This window comes from Delphinus delphis, chromosome 3 (assembly GCF_949987515.2).
Source record: "Delphinus delphis chromosome 3, mDelDel1.2, whole genome shotgun sequence".
In the NCBI taxonomy this organism is placed as follows: Eukaryota; Metazoa; Chordata; class Mammalia; order Artiodactyla; family Delphinidae; genus Delphinus; species Delphinus delphis.
In genome coordinates, this window is record NC_082685.1 from 7,290,318 (window position 1) to 7,311,256 (window position 20,939).

Genomic DNA, 20,939 nt, shown 5'->3' on the forward strand with positions numbered 1-20,939 from the left:
TCTTTTCCACGTAAATTCTTTTTTTAATTAATAGACTTTATTCTAGAACAAATTTAAATTTACAGAAAAATTGAGCAAATAGCACAGTTTCCATATAGTCTCTCCCCCAACACACACACATAGTTTCCCCTATTAGTAACATCTTACACTAGTCTGGGACTAGTGAACCAATATCAATACATTATTATTAACTAAAGTTCACGCGTTGTTCATATTCCTTCGATTTTCCCCGAATGTCTTCTTTCTGGTCCAGGATTGCACATGACATTTAGTTGACACGTCTCCTTAGGTTTCTCTTGGCTGCAACCGTTTCTTGAGCTTCCCTTGTCTTTGATGACCTTGACAGTTTTGAGGATTATGGTCGGTATACAGGAGGATGCCTCTCAACTAGAATTGTTTTTGATATTTCCCTCATGTTTAGACTAGGGTTATGGGTTTGGGGGGAGAAGGATCACAGAGGTAAAGTGCTATTTCCCTCACAGCATCTCAAGAGTACATGTTATCAACCTAATTATGACTTTGGTGTTGACCTTAATCACCCAGCCGGGTGATGTAGTGTGTTGAGCAGTTTTCTCCACTGAAAAGTTATTCTTCCCCCCAATCCCGCCCTCTTTACACACTGTTCCTTTGGGGAGGAGATCACTGTGTGCCGTTCTAACCATCCCTCAGGGTGCGGCACCTACATAAATTATCTGGAAACCTTCCATACCTGTCCTACATTTGTTAATGTATTCGATTATCTCTTTGTATCAGTGCAAACTAATGGACATTTCTTTTTATTCCTGGAGTTATAATCCAATACTATATTAGTGTCTTTGTTCACATGGCTCTGGCTTTGGCCATCGGGAACTCTTTCAGTCGGCTCTTGTGGACCCACAATATACCCCCATCCTTGATCCTTGTCGGCTGATCCTTGGTTTCTGGCACTATGCGTTTCTTTTTCTTATTTGGCCTCACCGCGCGGCTTGCGGGATCTTAGTTCCCGACCGGGGATCGAACACATGCCCTCTGCGGTGGAAGCATGGAGTCCTAATTACTGGACCGCCAGGGAAGTTCCATGCATGCCCTTTTCAATCTTCTTTTCCCATTGAAATTCATTTTTATTGCATTTTAGGGATTGGGGGAAAAAAAATTGGTCTGCACTGGCAAGAATTTGAGAAGCACTCCAAAACCTTCCAGCATCTTCCTCTATGTCCTTCACTCACACCCAGCTACAATGACCCATCCCGAGCACCAAACTTCTGCCTGCCCCAGAGCCTTTGCCCTGGCAGCTCTCTCTGCCTGGAACGCTCTCCCTCCAACTGTTCCAGGTCATCATTCCTGTCTCTGCCCATCTCCCTCTCCTCAAAGAAGCCTCCCTATTCCAAACTAAAGCAGCCGCACCCTGGTTATCTCCAGTACACTCGCTTTGTTTTGTTACGATCCCAATAGTTTGTCCGTTTCTGAAATGATGTCTTTGATGTATTTGTTTATTGCCTCTAAATGGGAGTGTCATGAGGACAGGCACAGCCCTGGGCATGCACAATAGTGTTTTGGTTTTTAAAAACATTATTTTGAAATATTTTAGAAATGTTTCCCTGAGGTCCCTGGGGGTCTGATAATAATCTCCCTCTACTCTGGCCAACCTTCAGAGGGGCCACCATGCGGTACTGTCACGGTGAGGAGGACAGAAACAGTGGCCATACCTGAATCCCATCACCACAGCTTGCTTTGGGCTTAGAGGCACAGAGAGGGGACCCCAACCCTCCTCCTCTGCTCTGAGATCCCCACAACTACAGGCCTCACCCAACCCCATTTGAAGGTCATAGATATTTAGAGAAGGTGGGCCAGCCTCGGGATGGAAGTTTCAGCGGGTGGAACTTGGATCCAGGTGACTTGGGCTCAAAGCCTCCTTCCATTCTCCTTGCCATGTGACTTCCGGGCTCTTGGCCTCAGTTCTTCTGTCTATAAGATGGGTATAATACTCACTATGCTGGGGGGGCGGTGAGGATTAGATGAGATTGTGCTGGGCATATAACACTCTCGAAAACTGTTACCTGTTAGCATGATCCCCGAAGCGCACACACGTGCAGAATTTTGCAGATGACTTTTTTTGGGTTCATACGGTTCCCTAAACCTAGTCCTGAACCCTTGACCTATACAGCCTCTAAGTCGTCCCCACCCCCAGCTTAATAAAACCAGGGCCCATCGAATGACAGGAGGCTTGAGAGCCAGGCCCCGGGTGAGCGAGGATGCTGGAAGCAAAGATGCCGGGAGGACAGAAGGGGACGGCGGGGAGGGGGCCACCTGGTGCACACAGGGGAGCCAGTGTGTCCGGAGCTGCCTGGGCCCCAGGAACAGGCCCCGGGGAGAGGTAGGACGTCGATTCCAGCAGGCGTGGGTGGGGCGGTCCAGCCCAGCAAGGCATTCCAGTCCGGCCGGTGTGGGGCTGGGCTCCAGGAGGCCCCCGGCTCCTGCTCTGACGCCGCCGGAAGCCCCCTGGCTCTCGCCTCCAAGGACGCCTGAGGGCCTGCGGGGCGCCTCCCAAGGCGGGAAAACCTTTGCCTGCATGCTCACAGCGCTTCCCCCGGCAGAGTGTACCAGCAAGCGGCAGGCACCGTCTTCACCCATGTTTACCCTTGGGGTCCACAAAGGTCACGAGAATCTCCCCAGGGAAAGCAAACACACGTGTGCGCCGGCAGGACACGCCACGCTCCCAGGAGGGGATGGGCACGAAGGCATGCGCTTCCCCGCCAGGTCGCCTCCCCATGCCCTGAGCCCCAGATCCCCCGACAGAGCCGCAGATGGGGACACAGAAGCCCAGTGCGAAAAGGACTTGTCCAGGTCTTTCGCGGGGGGCGCTGGGACACGGGCCAGGGCACACGCACCACGCACATCCCACACGTGCGCTCAAACACATCTACACTAGCCCCGTGGTGCGTGCGCCCACACCTGCTACTGCACGGGCACATCCAGACAGGAGGGCCCACGCCCCAGCTCCCCTCCTTCAGGCACACTCACCCACTGCCCCATGACACCCACGCCTCAAACACGCCTGTGCAACGCATGTTAAGGGGATGGGGAATTTCTACAAAGGCTGGGGCTCAGGGACCACCATGGGTGGGGGGGAGGGGTGGTTCTCAGGAGGCTGACTTGCTGTAGTGATTTCTCATCTCATAAAAAAATTTTTTTTCATTTACTTTCTTTTCTAAATTATTTATTTATTTATTTATGGCTGCGTTGGGTCTTTGTTGCTGCGCGTGGGCTTTCTCCAGTTGCGGTGCGCAGGCTTCTCATTGCGGTGGCTTCTCTTGTTGCAGAGCACGGGCTCTAGGCGCGTGGGATTCAGTAGTTGTGGCACGCGGGCTTCAGTAGTTGTGGCTTGCAGGCTTGGTTACTTCATGGCATGTGGGATCTTCCCGGACCGGGGCTTGAACCCGTGTCCCCTGCATTGGCAAGCGGATTCTTAACTACTGTGCCACCAGGGAAGCCCTCATCTCATAGAATTTTATACAGTCAAGAAAACACTGTTCTGTGCGTGTGTGTGTATAGATTGAAACCCCCGCCGTAACTGTAAAAATTCACCCGCCTGGTCTCACTTATATATGACAAACAAGTGCATCTAGATGCACACAAATACCCTTACACACCCACAAAACCATTCAAAACACAACTCCTTACACATGTACACCTACTCACACACTACAGCCATATGTTCACAACCAGGCACCCATAAATGCACTTACACATAAAGAGATACATTCAGATACTCAGTTTACATTCAGAAACCAGATACACACTCATACATGTGCACCTCGTCAAACTCACACTCACAGATCCGTGCAAATATCCACAAATCCACACAGATGTAAACGCCAGCTTCACACACACAAATACACAAAATACACTCAGCGATACATGTCAACAAATAAGCAGATAACATATAAACCCAAACACATACGTACACTTATTATACACATGAAACTACACTCAGGTATACACATCGGGACATACACAAAGACCTCACACTCACAAGCACAAACACTTGTGCATTCACAATTACACACAGTTAAGAGGCACACAGTAGATATCTTGACAAAAAAACACAGGGGACACACAAGCAAATATTGACTATCCACAAATAGAGGCTCAGACATTTACAAGTACACCAGGCAACCTCCACACAGTTGCATCATGTATACAAATATCTGCGTTCACACACACACAAATATATTCTCTCTCACACACACACCCCTTCATACTGCCGTACACAGTCAAGCTCATACCACACATAGATTTGCTCACACAAATATGCAGTTCCTAGATAAATAGGCACACTTGCACTCTCATAGATGCATCCAGAAATGGACATTCTTCTACAGTTATACCCACTTCCACTGTTTACGCACCCTGTCACACCACCTTATCTCACACCATATACCCAAACACAGTCACCCACAAATACACTCACATGTAAATACACATATCTGAGCAAAACACATTCCACAATCGCTACCCCCATACACACACCCGTGTGCACACAATCATACTCATAGACTCATATACAAATGCACTTAGATACAAATACATCATCCTCATTTACACACAATTGGAGCCCAGCCCCCAACAAATTCTGTTGATACCACAAATGCACACACAGACATTTGCAAATATACCCAGTAACAGCCATTCAACCACACTCACAGATACAAGCTGTCACACTCCTGCATAATTACACACACTCTCAGTTTGTCGCACATACTCCTTCACTGACATTCATCACACCCTGACACAAAAGAGATGTCCATTGAGATGCTCACAAATAGGAAAACTCACAAATGCACTGACAAAACACAAATACCCACACACTCCTGAATCCTCAGGACACCAACACGTACACAACACAGATCCTTGTACACACAACACACATGAAAAACAAGGACGCGCGCGTTGTCACATTCGCACAGATACGGACACGCAGACACCCTCAAACACATTCCACACCCTCCTTTCACCACCCAAACACGTCCAGAGATGCACACACTGATGCGAATACAGACACACCTTCTTGGACGCTCACAAGACACAATGAGAGACAGGTGCACACACGCGCGCGCTGCCTCCAGGCCGGGAATGACAAGCTCACACTCACATCTAAGGAAACACAGTTGGGCAGGCACACACACCCGCAAGCAGAGAGGGTCCCTCACCCTCCCCAGCGCGCGCGCGCACACAGGCGCGCGCGCGCACACACACTCCTCCGCAGCCTCCCCCGCCACCACCGCAGTGTGGGCCCGCCCCACCCTGCGGCGGCGAGGGGCCGGGAGAGGCGAGGGGACAGGGTCGGGGGCCAGGCCCGGGGGCGGGGCACACCTGGGCTCCGCCCCGGGGCGGGGCCGACGCAGCGTCGTGAGCGCGATCGGCCGCACCTGGCTCGCCTGCGGCCGCGGCGGTGACGGTGGTGGTGACGGCGGGCCCGGCCAGGGTGCTAGCGCGGCGCAGCCCAGCCCAGCTCAGCCGGAGCGAGCGCGGAGCCGGTGCCCGCAGCCCCGGCGCCGCCATGGTGGAGGCGGCGCCCCCCGGGCCCGGGCCGCTGCGGAGGACCTTCCTTGTGCCCGAGATCAAATCGCTGGACCAGTACGATTTCTCGCGGGCCAAGGCGGCGGCCAGCCTGGCGTGGGTGCTGCGGGCCGCGTTCGGGGGCGCAGGTACCAGGCCGGGGGAGAGGGGGCGGCAGGTGCGGGGGGCGGGGCGCCGCGCCGGGGAGGCCGGGGCCGTGGGAACAATAGCGCCGGTCGCCGGGGGTCCCCGGGCCCGGGCCCCTGCGCGCCGGGCCTCTGGGCTTCCTGCTCGGCCCAGGCGGTGGACTTTGCCCGGCCGGCTGCGGGAGCGCGGTGGGGGTGGGGCCGGCGGCCCAGCTCCGCGCCGGGACCCGGGCGTCCCGGACCCCAGGTGACCCGGGCAGGGTCTGCGGGCCGAGTGTTGTCTCCCACTGCGGGCCTCGCCTGGCTGCCCTCCCCCCCCTTTACACACACATCGTGCGCCCGCGAGGACCCCCGCCCCCGTCCAGCCCGGACGCACACCCCGCGTCGGCCCTGCCTGCTCTGCGGGCGGTGAGGGGAGCGGGAAGCCCCTGTTTCGCCTCCACTGCCCCGGCCGGCGGCTGGCAGCTGTGACTTATTGCCCCATTTTGCTTAGGAGGCGGGCGAGCCCAGCAGAAGGGAAATGGCTTTTCCAAGATCGCCGGGGGTGGGGGCCCAGGTGCAGGGCCTTCTCCCACTTCCTCCCCCCGGTTCACGTGTGTGAAGAACTCAGGCCACCCCACCGGGGAGGATGCGAATGGGTTCCTAGGATTTGCGGCCCAGGGAAGGCTCAGTAATGGCCCCATGCCAGAGCTGAGAGTCAGGGCCTGGCCATGGGGAAGACGAGTTAATTAAGGTCTGGGCCTTCTGGGGGGACGCCCTGCCCTCCCACTGGTCCTGCCCACTGGTCTTGGCACCAGCTGAGCACAGCCCATCATACCTTCAGTGGCCTTCCCAGAACAACCAGTTCTGGGTGTGGGTCTTGGTGACAGCTGTCCGGCTCCTGGTTCCGCCTGAGCCTGTCTTTCTCCCAGTCTCTTTCCCTGCACCCTCCCAAGCAGGGCCCACTCTGGGGCTCACCGCCCACAGGGATCTGCTTGAGAAAGGGGGTGGGGGGTGGGGGGATGGTTGGCGGGGAGAGACCCAGGTCTGCCCCAGCCCCTCGCATCCCAGGTTATGAGGCCACAGAGGACTCAACTTTGGGAATCAGAATTGGCATTGAGTCCCACGCTCCACCAGAATGTGGACGAATTAACCCAATTCTCTAAGCTTCTGTTTAGTCCTCTATAAAAGAAGGCATTTGTGCACTTTGTTATCCATTTCACAAATGTCTGCGGGGCACCCACTAAGTACCAGGGCAGTGCTGGGGTGATTGGGGTCCCAGTTCCTCCTCTCACAAGGTGAGAGAGACTGACCACAGGATTATTCTGTTTCTGGCGCACAAGTACACACTAAGTGGATGTTGCTATTCCTGCTGCCGTGACCAGTGGTATTTTTATTAACGATAATATTATTCATCATCTGGTCAGGGGACAGAAGAGAAATTACTGTACCATTTCCCAGAAAGAAAAGTCAGGTCCCTGGGGGACGCCCTGACTCACCCGGTTCTGTCCTCACTGACCCAGCTCCCCTGCGTTGTGTGACATCCTTCCCGAAGGTCACGTTGAATCTGCCCCCCCACCCACGTTCTCCAAACAGAGGGGGTCTGAGGAACGTGGGACCCCAGGCTCTGAGCGGGAAGTGGGGAGCAAAGCCCTGCTTGGTTCATGGACTCTGGGACTCTTTACTGATGCCTGTTGGGTGCCAGTCCAGTGCTGGGTGCTCAGGATGGAGAGAGGGGGATGAGACGAAACCAGATCATTGCTGCTAAGAGTGATAAAGTCGGTGATGTCCAGTTAATGTCGAGGCGTGCTGAGGGCCTTCCAGCGAGCAGCTGGGGGAGGAAAATCCCTGAAATCTTCCAGGGAGGGGAGGAGAAAGGAAGGCTCCCAAGAGGAGGGAGCATTTGAACCTTGAAGGGTGTGTAGGAGTTTGCCAGGGGGAGGAGACCAACAGCGAGTTCTCCAAGAAGAGTGTACAGGTCCCAGTGGTGGCCAGGAGTGGCCAGGGAGATGAGGGAGTCTGGTGCAAGTGATGAGGGCCTCTCAGGCCATGGATGGGGAATCTGAGGGCCCTGGGGAGACATGGAAGGTGTTTGGGGACTGACCAGATGAGATCAGATATGCAGTTGCCCCGGGGGAATAACGGCTGGGGGAAGGGGTAGTTCTGATGGCCCCAGGGTACAGGCCTGAAGAGGCTGGGCAGGAATGCAGGCTAGTGGGCTCCACAGAACTCAAGCTCAGAGATAAGGAAGGGTGGCATCTTTACGCAAGTTTGGAAAACACCACATGCAGTCCCTTAGGTCGCCAGAACCTCCAGGTGATGCTTAGGGAACTAGGGTCCCATCGGCTCTGCCGTTTACTATCTCTGTGATCTTGGCCAAGTCATCTTAGCTCTCTGGGCCTCGGTTTTCTTATCTGTACAACAGATAAGAATAAGTCTCGGAATAATTCAACGAGCAAATGCACACAAGGCGGCAGCGGCGGTGGTGGTCCAAGGGCTAGCTGCGCTTTAGCTGTGCTGTCCAGTGTGGTAGCCACGAGCAGCATCTGGCCAGTCTGAATTGTGAGGTGCTGTACATGTAAAATACGCAGTGGCTTTGGAAGCCTTTGTACCAAAAAAAAAAAGTGAAATATCTCGTTAATAACGTTTTTATGTTGATGATGTGTTGAAACGATAATATTTTGGGTATATATAGGGTGAAATATATTACTAAGTTAATGTTACTTGTTGCTACTTTTTTAATGTAGTGACTATAAAATTTTAAACTTCCTGTGTGGCTCACATTCTATTCCTATCGGACAGGACTGCTCTACAGTAAATGGTCAATAGAACACTTTATAGTATAGAGCGGTGGATCTCAACCAAAGATGAGTTTGTCACTTAAGGGACATTTGGCAGTGTCTGGAGACATTTCTGGTTGTTGCTACTTGAGAGAACAGTACTCTTGCCATCTAGTGAGGAGAGACCAGGGATTCTGCTAAATATCTTAACAATGCACAGGACAGCACCCCCCTGCCCCAATTCCCCACACCTCAGCCCCACTAAACACAAAATTATCCAGCCCCAAATGCCAGGTGTGCCGAGGTGGAGACAGACTGGTGTAAAGTAAGGACTTGATAAACATTAGCTATCGGTAGCTCTAGCTCAAGTTGTCATCTTCAAGGCCCTGACAAGCCCTGCAGGAAAGAAACTTTAATTTTGCTGATGGGACCAGGAAGCAACCGGGCGCTGGAGAGAGGGGGAGGAGGGTTTGGCTTCAGGGGATGCCAGGAGCTGAAACCAGATGACTGATTGGATGTTGGAGCCGGGAGAGAGAAGGAGAGATGGTGATCTGTCTCTCACTGTGATGGGGACAGAGAGAAGGAGCACGTTTGGAGTAAGACGCTGAGCATGATGGGCGTTGCCTGGGCTGTGGCAGGTGGCAGTGTTCAGATGGCCATGGAAGCCATCATAGTAGCGGGGGCAAGTCCATTGACAGGGCTGTTCAGACAGAGCTGTTGGGAGCCCAGCATCAAAGAGGCATGTCAGGAGGTGGCCTGGCTTGAGTGGTGGGAGAGAGAGAAAAAGATGCCAGGGGGAGGAAGTTTTCTGGAAGAAGGAGGTACTCGGCAGAGAGCCCAGGCAAGATAGTGGGCATTGGAAGGCCACTGCTGGCCTTGGGGAGGCCGGGAGCTAGGAGGGCAAGGGCAGATCAGGGAGGTTGGGACAGGGGAAGGGTGGAAGGAAAGAAAACCTGGAGAACTCTTTTTTTTTTTAATTGAAGTGTAGTTAATTTACAATGTGTTAGTTTCAAGGGTACAGCAAAGTGATTCAGTTATACACACACATATATATATACTTTTTCAGATTCTTTTCCAGTATAGGTTATTACAAGAGAATGAGTATAGTTCCCTGTGCTATACAGTAGGTCCTTGTTGCTTACCTGTTTTATACATGGTAGTGTGTATATGTTAATCCCAAACTCCTAATTTATCTCCCCTGCCCATCATTTTTGTTTACCCTAAGTTTGTTTTCTATGTCTGTGGGTCTATTTCTGTGTTGTAAATAAGTTCATTTGTATCATCTCTTTTAGATTCCACATATAAGTGATATCACATGATATTTGTCCTTGACTGACTTCACATAATATGATAATCTCTAGGTCTGGAGAACTCTTCTTTCAAGGGGCAGAGAGATGGCCCAACTCTACATGGGGTTTGGGTATTAAGTAGGAAGGTCAAGTGTGAGTTTAGGGGGTGGGGAAAGAGTGGGGGGGTGGGGCAGGGAGGGGCTGAAAGCCAGGGTGCCTGGGTCCTTGTAGGTGAGGGTAGGGGCCTCTGGAGAGCATCGCTGTGAATTCAGGCACCTGAGGAAGGCCTGGTACGACACATTCAAATGTTTTTAAGCAGTAGAATCCTGCCCCCTTCCATCCTTTCAAACACGAAGCCCAGTATACAAAGCAGCAGCTCTGACTGGGATGAGTTGGTGCCTCCCTGGAAGACCCATAAGGGCACCTCCAACCGCCTTGGCCTCGGCTGCCTCCTGTCTACCTCCCACATCTTCCTGGCGGCTTATTCTGATCTTTCTCCTCCCCACCCTTGGGTCCCACTTGGTTGGGGCTCTGCCACCCCTCCTCCCTCCACATGCGGCTTCCTCAAGCCTCTTCCTACCCTGCCCCTCTCTTTCAGGGTTTTTGTGGCTGCCTCTAAGCTCCAGCCCCTCCTGTACCCCCATCTCAGCCACCACCCTCTTTCTCTTGCCTTCCGCCTCCCTCTGTCTCTCTTCCCCCTCACTCCCAATGGGGCCCTGGGTGCCTCTCCCCCCTCCCCTTCAGTCACCAAGTTCAGGCCATTCACCCGCCCCCCACAAAGTATTTGCAGTCTGTCCCCCTCCCCCATTGCATGTCCTGTCATCCCACCCCCTGCTTAAGGCCTGGGTTTGAATCCCAGTCCAGAGCTGTGTGGCCTTCTTGGTGCCTAGGTTTCCTCATCTGTAAAGCGGAGTTACCACGTGTGCCCTGGCTGCTTCTTCCTAGGGTTGCCTGAAGGCAAAGCGAGTCCGCTGGGGTGGTGTAGGGCACCCAGGGAGATCGATTCAGTCACACTGTCGTGCAGTCCTTAGGTGAGGGCGAGAGGGGAGGCTACAAGACCCCGCCCATCTGGCCTCCGCCCCCGCTCCTCAGGGTCCAAGAGCCCGCCATCTCCCCGAGGCATGTGCTCTCTCCCACCTCCTCGCCTTTGTATGCAGACCCCCTGCCTGGAACACCGTCACCCCTTCCTCTGGCAAACTCCCCCACACCTGCACCTCGTGTCTCAGGCCAGGTGCCATATTTTCCCGTCCCGGTGCCATCCTCCCTGGTCCAGACCCGCAACGACCCACCCCCCATAATTGGGTCCATGTAATTGTATGTATGCGGAGGGGTTATGTCCGTAGCCCTGACCCGCCATGATCCACCCCCCCTCCTCGCCCCGGCAGAGCATGTGCCCTCGGAGCTGTGGGAGCCCTTCTACACCGACCAGTATGCACAGGAGCACGTGAAGCCCCCGGTGACGCGGCTGCTGCTCTCGGCTGAGCTCTACTGCCGGGCCTGGCGCCAGGCGCTGCCGCAGCTCGAGACGCCCCCCAGCCCCTCTGCGCTACTGGCCCTGCTGGCGCGGAGGGGCATGGTGCCCGCGCTGCCCGAGCGCCCGGTGCAGGAGGCCGACCTGAGGCACCAGCCTATCCTCATGGTAGGCCACGCCCCTACCACGTTAGGTCCCGCCCACCAGGCCTGGCTCCTCCCCTCATGGCTGCTCCCACCAGGCCAGGCTCCTCCTGCCAAGCCTGGAGCCTCCCAAAAGGCGCTAACTCTGGCTCCTGAGGGCTTGCCTACCCGGCCCACCAGATCCCTAAGGCCTAGTTTGTGACCTCAAAGCTTGGACTGCCTCCGAAGTCCCTCCCACTTCGAGCCCCTCCCACCTCCAGGTTCTTCCTCGTTCTTCTCCCTGGGAGGCGCTCTGGTCTCACCCTGCAGCTCTTTGCCTCCACAGGGAGCCCACCTAGCTGTCATTGATGCCCTCATGGTTGCCTTCGCTTTTGAGTGGACAAAGACACTGCCTGGTCCCTTGGCCCTGGCCAGCTTGGAGCACAAGCTCCTTTTCTGGGTGGACACGGTAGGTGGGGCTTGGGCCAAGGTGGGCTGGTGGGGGCCAGGATCACCCAGTGACTGGAGCACTGACCTCTCCCTGCTCCCCAGACCATCCGGCGGCTGCAGGAGAAGACAGAGCAGGAAGCTGCCCAGAGGGCATCTCCCGTGGCCCCTGCCGATGGCGTGGCCCCAGCGCAGGCTTCGGTGAGCCTGGGGCGATGGATGGAAGGAAGGGCGGCCCCTCGAGGGCTGGGTGGGCAGGTTGGAGCTGTGCCTCGAGGCCATTCCTACACTGGGGGGGCTGGAGGTGACTCTCTCTCTCTGCCCTCTCCCCTCTGCCGCCCCTGCCACTCTCCTCTCTGCCTCTCTGGCATCAGTGTCCCACACGCTGGTACTGGAAGCTGGTTCCTGTAAGTGGGGCTCTCTCTCTGCCCCGTCTGCCTGCCCTGCTTGTCGCTGTCTGTGTGTCTGTTTCTGCCTGCCTGTCCTGCTCCCTCTCCTGTCTCTCCCCAGATATGAGCAAAGGAAGTAGGACCCCAGCCCTGGGGGCACAGAGAGAAACCCTTTGGGAACCAAGGGAAGGGGGGAATCTCTGCTGTTCCTGAAAGGACAGACTTCTCCCCGGTACATGACTCACCTCCCAGTAATCAAGAGGCTTGTCCACTTGAGCCAAGGTGGGGAGAGGGAGGACCCCAGCCCATCAGACACATGGATCCTGACCCCAACAGGCAGGGCACATGGAGAAGACCCCTCTAGCCAAGAGAAAGATCCTCAAACCCAAAAGAGGGTAGAAGAACCTTCCTGAGACTCCAGCTTCCCTAAGGACAGCTCCCTGCTCTCAGTTTTGGGGGCAGTGGGGTGTCCATCCCTGAAGTACAAGGGGAAAGTGACCACTGCAGGTGTCGGGGGTTGGTTTTGGGCTGAAGTCCCTGCCTTTGCTCACTTCAGGGTCTCCTTCCGCCCACACTAGGGCCGGGGTTGGGGGTTCCTCTCCTGCCTTCCTGCTTCCTCTGCATCCCCTCCCCCAGCTGTGACCTGGGTCTTGTGTTGGGAGGAGAGGATTCCCTGCATGAGTGGCTGCTCTGTGGGGTCCCTCCTGGCTGGGAGGAGCTGGGGTCCCCAAAGCCGGCCAGGGCGCAGTCAGGGAGCTGGATGGCCAGGGCTCAGGACAGGGGTCAGGGCTGTCTCCTCCCCCGCCGGAGGTGTGCTTGGGGGCCCAGCAAGTCAGCACCCCTCCCGCCCCGCTGACAGCTGCTCCTCTCCCCCCAGCACGCAATTGCCTTCTGTTTGAAGGAGTCGGGGAGCAAACCCCCCATGGTAACGTATCCCCCACCCCAGGGTCCCAGGAGTCCCTGTCCCCAGCCCCCGCTGCTGGCCTGGCTGCTCGCAGACACCTCCTCTGCCTCTTGCTGCTGCCCTTCCCCTGCTCCAGGCTGGCCCCCCCCCCCACTCTGGCTCTGGGACCCCCGGCTTCACGCCCCCTCGTGGCGGAAACCCCAGGCCTCCCCGCCCAGCCTGCATGACTGCTGACCTCGGAGGGGGCCAGCTTGACCTCTGACCTGACCCGGCTCCCACCCACAGATCCGATATCGCAAGGACCGCGCCGTGGCCCGACGCGCCCCCTGCTTTCCGACCGTGACCAGCCTCCAGGACCTGGCAAGTGGGGCTGCGCTGGCCGCCACGATCCACTGCTACTGTCCCCAGCTCTTGCGCCTCGAGGGTGAGTGAATGTGCCTGAGCCAGACCCCGTCCTTGCAAGCCTGGCACCCAGGCATTGGCGTCTGTCCCCAGAGTAGTACAGCGATTGTAAGTGCAGCTCCCAGAATTGGCAGACCTGGGTTTGAAGCCCTCTCTTCCCGTAATGAGCTGTGTGACCTTGCACAAGTGTCTAAACCTCTCTGTGCTTTATATAATTCACTCCTGCAGCAGATACTGATAGAGTACGAACTGCCAGGTCCTGTTTTAGGTGCCAGAGCTCCAGCCAGAACGATACAGACCCGTTCCTGACCTCAGGCGGCTCACATCCTAGTTGGGAGAGAAAGACAATAAGTTCATCGAGAGGAATGTTCCGGATGTTAGGTGCTCTGAAGGGCACTGGGTAGTCAGGATAAGCTTTCTGAGTTGAGTTCTTGGGGAACTAGCACTCCAGGTGATGGGAACAGCAGATGCAAAGGCCTGAGCAACAGCCTGTCACGGTACACACCTTGTGAAGGGGGCCTAGCCTGGCTCGTCAGAGGTCCTCTGTGCATGTTGGCTGCTGGGCCCCCGCCTCCCCGGGGCCCCATCCTCCTTCCCTCAGAGCTGGGGACGCAGGCATCCTGTCCTTACAGAGGTGTGCCTCAAGGACCCCATGTCTGTGGCGGACAGCCTGTACAACCTCCAGCTGGTGCAGGATTTCTGCGCCTCCCGCCTTCCTCGGGGCTGCCCGCTCTCTCTCGAGGACCTGCTTTATGTCCCACCGCCCCTCAAGGTAAGGCCATCTCGGGGCCTTGTGGGCAGAGGGGGTGTGTCGGGGGCCGTGCGCCTGGTTGGCTGACCCTACTTTCCACCTCCAGATCAACCTGATGGTGCTGCTAGCGGAGTTGTTCATGTGCTTCGAGGTGCTGAAACCCGACTTCGTGCAGGTCAAGGATCTGCCTGATGGTCACGGTGAGGCCCGACCCTGGGTCCGGGGGGCGTGGGAGCGGGGGAGGCCAAGCCCTGCCTGACCCTCCGCTCTGTGCTGCAGCTGCCTCCCACAGGGCCACGGAGGCCTCCCCACCTCAGAACAACAGCGGCAGCAGGTACCACTCCCCTGTTGGGTTGAGACTACACAGCCACAATGGGCTCCTCCTCCTGCGGGGACGGGGAAGGGAGATGATCTGGTCTCCACTCCCAGGAGGGCCGAGGGAGGGGGAGAGGGGGCCCCTCGGCTGACGCGCATCTCTTGGCAGTTCTCCTGTCTTCAACTTCCGCCATCCACTCCTGTCATCTGGCGGCCCCCAGTCCCCACTCCGAGGATCCACAGGTGAGGGCAGGGAGATGGCCTGTCACTGGAGACCCCCATCCAAAGACCACCCCAGCTGACCTCATGTTGTCCCTCTAGACCCCTCCATTGGGTCTCTCTGGCACCCGAATGACTCCTTGGTGACACTCGTTGTCCCCCCAGTGACCTCCCCAGTGGCTCAACAGGACCCCGTAGTGACACCACCCACAGTTATCCATCCGCATAATGACCCATCAGTGACTCACCCGTTGACAACCCGTGGCTGACGCCACCCAGGGTCCCCATTGACCCCCCGAGTGAGCACTGAGTGACCACTCACTGCCCCTCCCCAGGCTCGCTGAAGTCCTCCCCGTCCATGTCCCACGTGGAGGCCCTCGGCAAAGCCTGGAACCGTCAGCTCAGGTGAGCGCATCGCAAGGGCCCGGGCAGTGGAGCGGGTGGGGCCCAGGCTTGTCCCAGGGGCTGACCCCTCCCTCCGGCCGCCCAGCCGTCCCCTTTCCCAGGCCGTGTCGTTCAGCACTCCCTTTGGCCTGGACAGCGACGTGGATGTTGTCATGGGAGACCCCGTCCTACTCCGCTCCGTCAGCTCAGACAGCCTGGGTCCCCCGCGCTCTGTGCCAGCCCGGACCCCCACCCAACCAGCCCCGGAGACTGGCGACCTGCCTACCATCGAGGAGGCCCTGCAGATCATCCACAGTGCCGAGCCCCGGCTGCTCCCAGATGGGGCTGCCGACGGCAGCTTCTACCTCCACTCTCCCGAGGGGTCCTCCAAACTGCCACTGGCTTCCCCCTACCCACCCGAGGGGGCCACCAAAGCACCCACCTACTCGCCCCACCCCGAGGGCCTCTCGAAACCGTCTCCCTGCCCAGTGGGGGAGGTATCGAAACCGCCAGCCCTGTCTGAGGGCTCCCCGAAGGCGGCGGCTTCATCCCCAGTGGCCAGCAACTCTGAAGTGAAGATGACCAGCTTTGCTGAACGCAAGAAGCAGCTGGTGAAGGCCGAGGCTGAGGCAGGGTCCCCGGCAGCCACCCCAGTGGCACCAGAGGCCCTGAGCTCAGAGATGAGTGAGCTTGGAGCCCGGCTAGAGGAGAAACGCCGGGCCATAGAGGCTCAGAAGCGACGGATCGAGGCCATCTTTGCCAAGCACCGCCAGCGACTGGGCAAGAGCGCATTCCTGCAGGTGCAGCCGCGGGAGGCCGGCGGGGAAGCAGAGGTGGAGCCGGGCCTGGCCCCTGGTGGGGAGCGGCCGGCAGGCGAGGGCCAGGGTGAGCCGTCGCCACGGCCAAAGGCAGTGACCTTCTCGCCGGAACTGGGCCCGGTGCCCCCCGAAGGGCTGGGGGACTATAACCGGGCGGTCAGCAAGCTGAGTGCAGCGCTGAGCTCGCTGCAACGGGACATGCAGAGGCTCACGGACCAGCAGCAGCGGCTCCTGGCCCCGCAAGAGCCCTCTGGGCCTGCCCCGCCTCCCGCAGCATGGGTCATCCCTGGTCCCACGACGGGCCCCAAAGCCGCGTCCCCCAGCCCCGCCCGGCGTGCTCCAGCTGCCCGGCGCAGCCCCGGGCCTGGCCCCAGCCCCACACCCCGGAGCCCGAAGCACACACGGCCGGCGGAGCTGCGGCTAGCACCCCTGACGAGGGTGCTCACGCCTCCCCACGATGTGGACAGCCTCCCCCACCTGCGCAAGTTCTCGCCGAGCCAGGTGCCCATGCAGACACGCTCCTCTATCCTTCTGGCGGAGGGGCCGCCTCCCGAGGAGCCCGCGGCCCGGCCTGCCCTCGTCGAGATCCCGCTGAGCAGCCTGGAAGAGCCCACGGCTGAGGATGACGGAGATGGGAGCCCCCCTGGTGCTGAGGATTCCTTAGAAGAAGAGGCATCTTCAGAGGGAGAGCCCCGGACCGGGCTGGGATTCTTCTATAAGGTGAGTCACCTGAGCAGGTGGGGGAGGGGCCAGGTGGGTAGATGGATGGATGGTCAGGGATGGGTGGGCGGGTGGGTAGACAGGCAGTCGCATGGATAGGGCTTTCCCAATGGATGGACAAACAGATGGAACTGGGGGGGGTGGGGAACAGAGGTGGACGGGTGGTTAGCCAGGTGGCAGCGGCAGACAGACAAGGTGTGTATGTCCAGATGGACACATAGATGGGGTGGGTGGATAGACAGAGGGAGAACAGGTAGTAGACAGTTGGACAGGGCTGGGCGGATGGATGGATGGGTGGGTGACGGACAGATGGACAGGAGTGGGTTTAGACAGATGGGGCTAGGGTCCTCTATGGTATCCCCTCCCTCCTGCTCCCTCCTTCATCCCCTACCGGCTCCCCTTCCTGACTCTTCCATATCCAATCACTCTTCTTCCTGTTGGCATCCCCAGCCTGGGCCACCACCTCTTACCTGGACACCAGCAGTCATGTCCTGATTGGTCTCCACTGCCCACCCCTCACCACACACCAATCCCTGGCCATTTTCAACTGAGCAGTTAGCAAAATTTATGTAAAATGTAAATTGGACCTTGTCACCCCCTTATTTCAAACCCTTCTGTAGGTCCTCTTTGCTCTTAGAATAAGTCTTTCCCATGGCTGTAGGCTCTGCTTGCCCCTGACCTCATCCTATGGCATCCTCCCCAGCTCTGCATCCCAGCCACACTGGCCTCCCTGCTGTTCCACACCTGCTAGGCTTGTTCTGGCCTCAGGGCCTTTGCACTTGCTATTCGCGCTGCCCAGAATGCTCTCCTCACCGCTCACCCCCACCCAGTTCAGTCCTCATCATCATTCTCTGAGGTTGCTTCCTCTGGGAGGCCCCCTCGGTGTCCCCAGGCCAGGATAGGTCCCTCCCCACAGTGTAGACTGACAGCAGCCTCTGCTGGTGTTCACCAATGTTGGTGTGACACCTGATTGCCTTCCTCGCTGCGTTAAGCGCTTGGTGTGCCCAGAACCCAGCATGGGGCTGTGCTACAGCAGGTGCCCACCAAGTGCCTTCAGACCAATTACAAACACTCAAGGACAGGCGAGCGGCTGGCAGGCTGGGTCGACACAAGGTCAGACTCCAGCCGAGCCAGGGGAGGGACAGCCAGCTACACTTGGTGCCTGCCCCCAGGATGAAGACAAGCCCGAGGACGAGATGGCCCAGAAGAGGGCCAGCCTGCTGGAGCGTCAGCAGCGGCGGGTGGAGGACGCACGGCGGCGGAAACAGTGGCAGGAGGCCGAGAAGGAGCAGCGGAGGGAGGAGGCTGCGAGGTGAGGCTGGACCCAGCCTGGGGAGTCTCCCGCCACTGGCGTCCCCACAACCTGACTGCTTCGATCCCCTCAATCTGCAGGCTGGCCCAGGAGGAAGCAGCCCCCGGGCCCCCGGCCCCCGCAGCTCCTGCGGCTCCTGCCTCAACCGCAGCCCCTGCCACCCGGGCCCCAGCCGAGGAGGAGGTGGGCCCCCGGCGGGGGGAGTTCACGCGGCTCGAGTATGAACGCCGGGCCCAGCTGAAGCTGATGGATGACCTCGACAAGGTGCTGCGGCCCCGGGCGATGGGGAGCGGGGGGCCGGGCCGGGGCGGTCGGAGGGCCCCCCGGCCACGCTCCGGTTGCTGTGATGACTCGGCCCTGGCGCGAAGCACAGCCCGTGGCCTGCTGGGTGAGGCCCCCGTGGGTGTGTGGGGCGGGAGGTGCAGGGCACATCCGCAGGGCCGAAGCGTGGGCTCCCAGGGGTCAAGGCTTCCACAAGGAGGTGGGGCTGCAGCGGGGTAAGGGCCGTGGGCAGAGCTGGCCTGGGGTTCTCTCCACGGCTTAACAGGGGAAGGGCCGCTTCCCACAGCCTGGCGTGGTGGGGTGAGGTGGGGAGGTCATTCTCCAGCGAGGCTGCGCAGGGCGAGGGTCTCGGACAGGGCTGACCGCACATTCCCTCACCAGCCGGCCAACTAAGGTCCCCTGGGCATATGTGGAGGTAAGGGGACTTCAGGTGGGGCCTGACCTGACACCCTCTGCTGCCAGGCTCTCGGCTCAGCAAAGTCTACTCCCAGTCCACCCTGTCTCTGTCCACTGTGGCCAACGAGGCGCCCAATAACCTCGGCGTGAAGAGGCCCACGTCTCGGTGAGTTTAGCCTGGGCGGGCAGGTGTTTGTGTTCCAGGTGGCCTCTCAGAGAGAGAGGAGAGGAGAGGAGAGAGGAGAGGAGAGGAGAGAGGGAGGGAGGAGAGAGGGAGGGGGAGGGAGAGGGAGAGGGAGGGGGAGGGAGAGCGAGAGAGAGGGAGAGAGAGAGAGAGAGGGACAGGGAGAGGGAGCCTTAGGAGGGTGATATGGCACGAGGGTGTGCATCTGCCACCAAAGATGCAAGGCTGCACACCTGAGACGGGTGTTCAATGTGCCCGGGGCCGGAAGAGGGCCCTGCGTGGACTTGGGAGCCCAGATGATGTCAGTGGATGCGTCCTGCCTGCTCGGCTGTGTCCTGGGCTCGCCCTTCCCGGGTCCCACAGCACACTGATTGGGAGGCTTCGTCCACTGCTGACCGCACCCCACCCCACCCCACCCCTCCCCCCGCAGGGCTCCATCTCCATCCAGCCTCATGTCCCCAAGCCGCCTGCCTGGCAGCCGAGAACGTGAGTGGGAGAACGGCAGCAACGCCTCCTCCCCGGCCTCAGTGCCTGAGTACACGGGTAGGTGGGACTTCGGGGGGTGAGCACCGGGCCCCACCGGCGCCCCCGGTGGTCCCTGCTGACCGCCCCGCCCCCTAGGTCCGCGGCTGTACAAGGAGCCGAGCGCCAAGTCCAACAAGTTCATCATCCACAACGCCCTGTCGCACTGCTGCCTGGCGGGCAAGGTGAACGAGCCGCAGAAGAACCGCATTCTTGAGGTGGGCCTGGGCCGGGGCTGGCGGACTGGCGGCGGGCGGGTCGCAGGGGCCCTGCTGGCCTGGCTAACTGCTTCCGCCCCCCACCCAGGAGATCGAGAAGAGCAAGGCCAACCACTTCCTGATCCTCTTCCGCGACTCAAGCTGCCAGTTCCGGGCCCTGTACACGCTGTCCGGGGAGACGGAGGAGCTGTCGCGGCTGACAGGCTATGGCCCCCGGACGGTCACGCCCGCCATGGTGGAGGGCATCTACAAGTACAACTCGGACCGAAAGCGCTTCACCCAGATCCCCGCCAAGACCATGTCCATGAGTGTGGATGCCTTCACCATCCAGGGGCACCTCTGGCAGAGCAAGAAGCCCACCACTCCCAAGAAGGGCAGCAGCACCCCCAAATAGCCCCGTCCCGGGTGGTCCGCAGGCCGGGCCCCATGTGCTCTGGCCACCGCCCTCCTGGGGGACAGCCCAGAGGACAGTCCATTGGTATGCCCGGGTCCTGTCTGTCCCCCCGTGACCTCGCCTGGGTGGGGCTGGAGTCCCCACCCCCTTACTTTGGTCCCGTCCTGCTGTGGGGGCTGAGCTGGGAGGTTCAGGGACTCAGGGCTCAGCTCAGTCCCCCGTCTGTCCTCCCCACCTTCTCGAATAAAGTAATTTAAAGAGAGCTCGACTGAGGCTGGCTGGGGTGCCTGGTGACATCTCTGCCCGAGACGGTTTCCCATACTCGCCGGCTGTTCCCTGCCTCCCGTTCCCTCTTGAACTTGCTCCAGCCTCTCCTCTGCCCCCTCGACACGACCCGGCCCCCAGGGCCCCGTGGCTGCTTCCCAGCTGCCTCTTAACTGACTTCCTGGGCACCTGAGGCCTCTGGCCAGCCCTCCCCGCCCCTGCTCGCTTCAGTTTTCTCCTCAGTGTGGCTGTTATTATCGGCCCGTCCTGGCATTTGGTCCTTGGCCAACTGCTGAACGTGATCTCTCCTCCAGCTGCCTGCCTGCGTTTCTAGGCTCCGTGGCCGCCTCTGGGCCGGGGGTTCCTGTTTCTCTCCTCTGAGCTACACGTCCAGGGGTCTGGTTGCCGCCTTGGCACGGCCGCTGGACGTCTCAGGTGGAGAAGCTACATCACAAGCTCGAGCGGGCGGAGCTCGGGTCTCCCTGCAGCTCAGCCCCTCCACCGCCACTGGAACGCACACATTCACCTCCCGAGGGCCTCTCTGGCTCGCGCGCCTCTCTCTGTCCCCGTGACTGCGCCCCCAGTCACCTCCTGCCGCAAGCCGGTCCCCACAGCAGCCTGCCTGGCCCGTTCAGGGCACAAATCCGGTTAAGTCCCCGAATGCTTAAAATCCTTTACTAGCTTAGAGCCCGC

General features: G+C 58.7%; 1 protein-coding gene across 4 annotated transcripts; it reads left to right on the forward strand.

Annotated features, from left to right (window-relative positions):
• Window positions 1–5,360: 5,360 nt before the first annotated feature.
• CAMSAP3 (calmodulin regulated spectrin associated protein family member 3) lies at window positions 5,361–20,244 on the forward strand. Of its 4 annotated transcripts, none has more exons than XM_060007607.1 (19): window positions 5,361–5,687; window positions 11,118–11,371; window positions 11,672–11,794; window positions 11,878–11,973; window positions 12,147–12,179; window positions 13,039–13,086; window positions 13,351–13,489; window positions 14,100–14,239; window positions 14,325–14,418; window positions 14,498–14,552; window positions 14,703–14,776; window positions 15,088–15,157; window positions 15,243–16,674; window positions 17,847–17,986; window positions 18,067–18,374; window positions 18,731–18,830; window positions 19,279–19,391; window positions 19,470–19,588; window positions 19,677–20,244. In XM_060007607.1, exons 1-19 carry the CDS (start codon window positions 5,540–5,542, stop codon window positions 19,980–19,982), a joined length of 3,792 nt encoding a protein of 1,263 aa, XP_059863590.1. In that variant the 5' UTR covers window positions 5,361–5,539; the 3' UTR covers window positions 19,983–20,244. The 4 variants fall into 4 exon arrangements, with proteins under 4 accessions (XP_059863590.1, XP_059863592.1, XP_059863591.1 ...); XM_060007609.1 differs by having other exon boundaries at window positions 15,294–16,674; XM_060007608.1 differs by lacking the exon at window positions 12,147–12,179 and having other exon boundaries at window positions 5,362–5,687.
• Window positions 20,245–20,939: the final 695 nt, after the last annotated feature.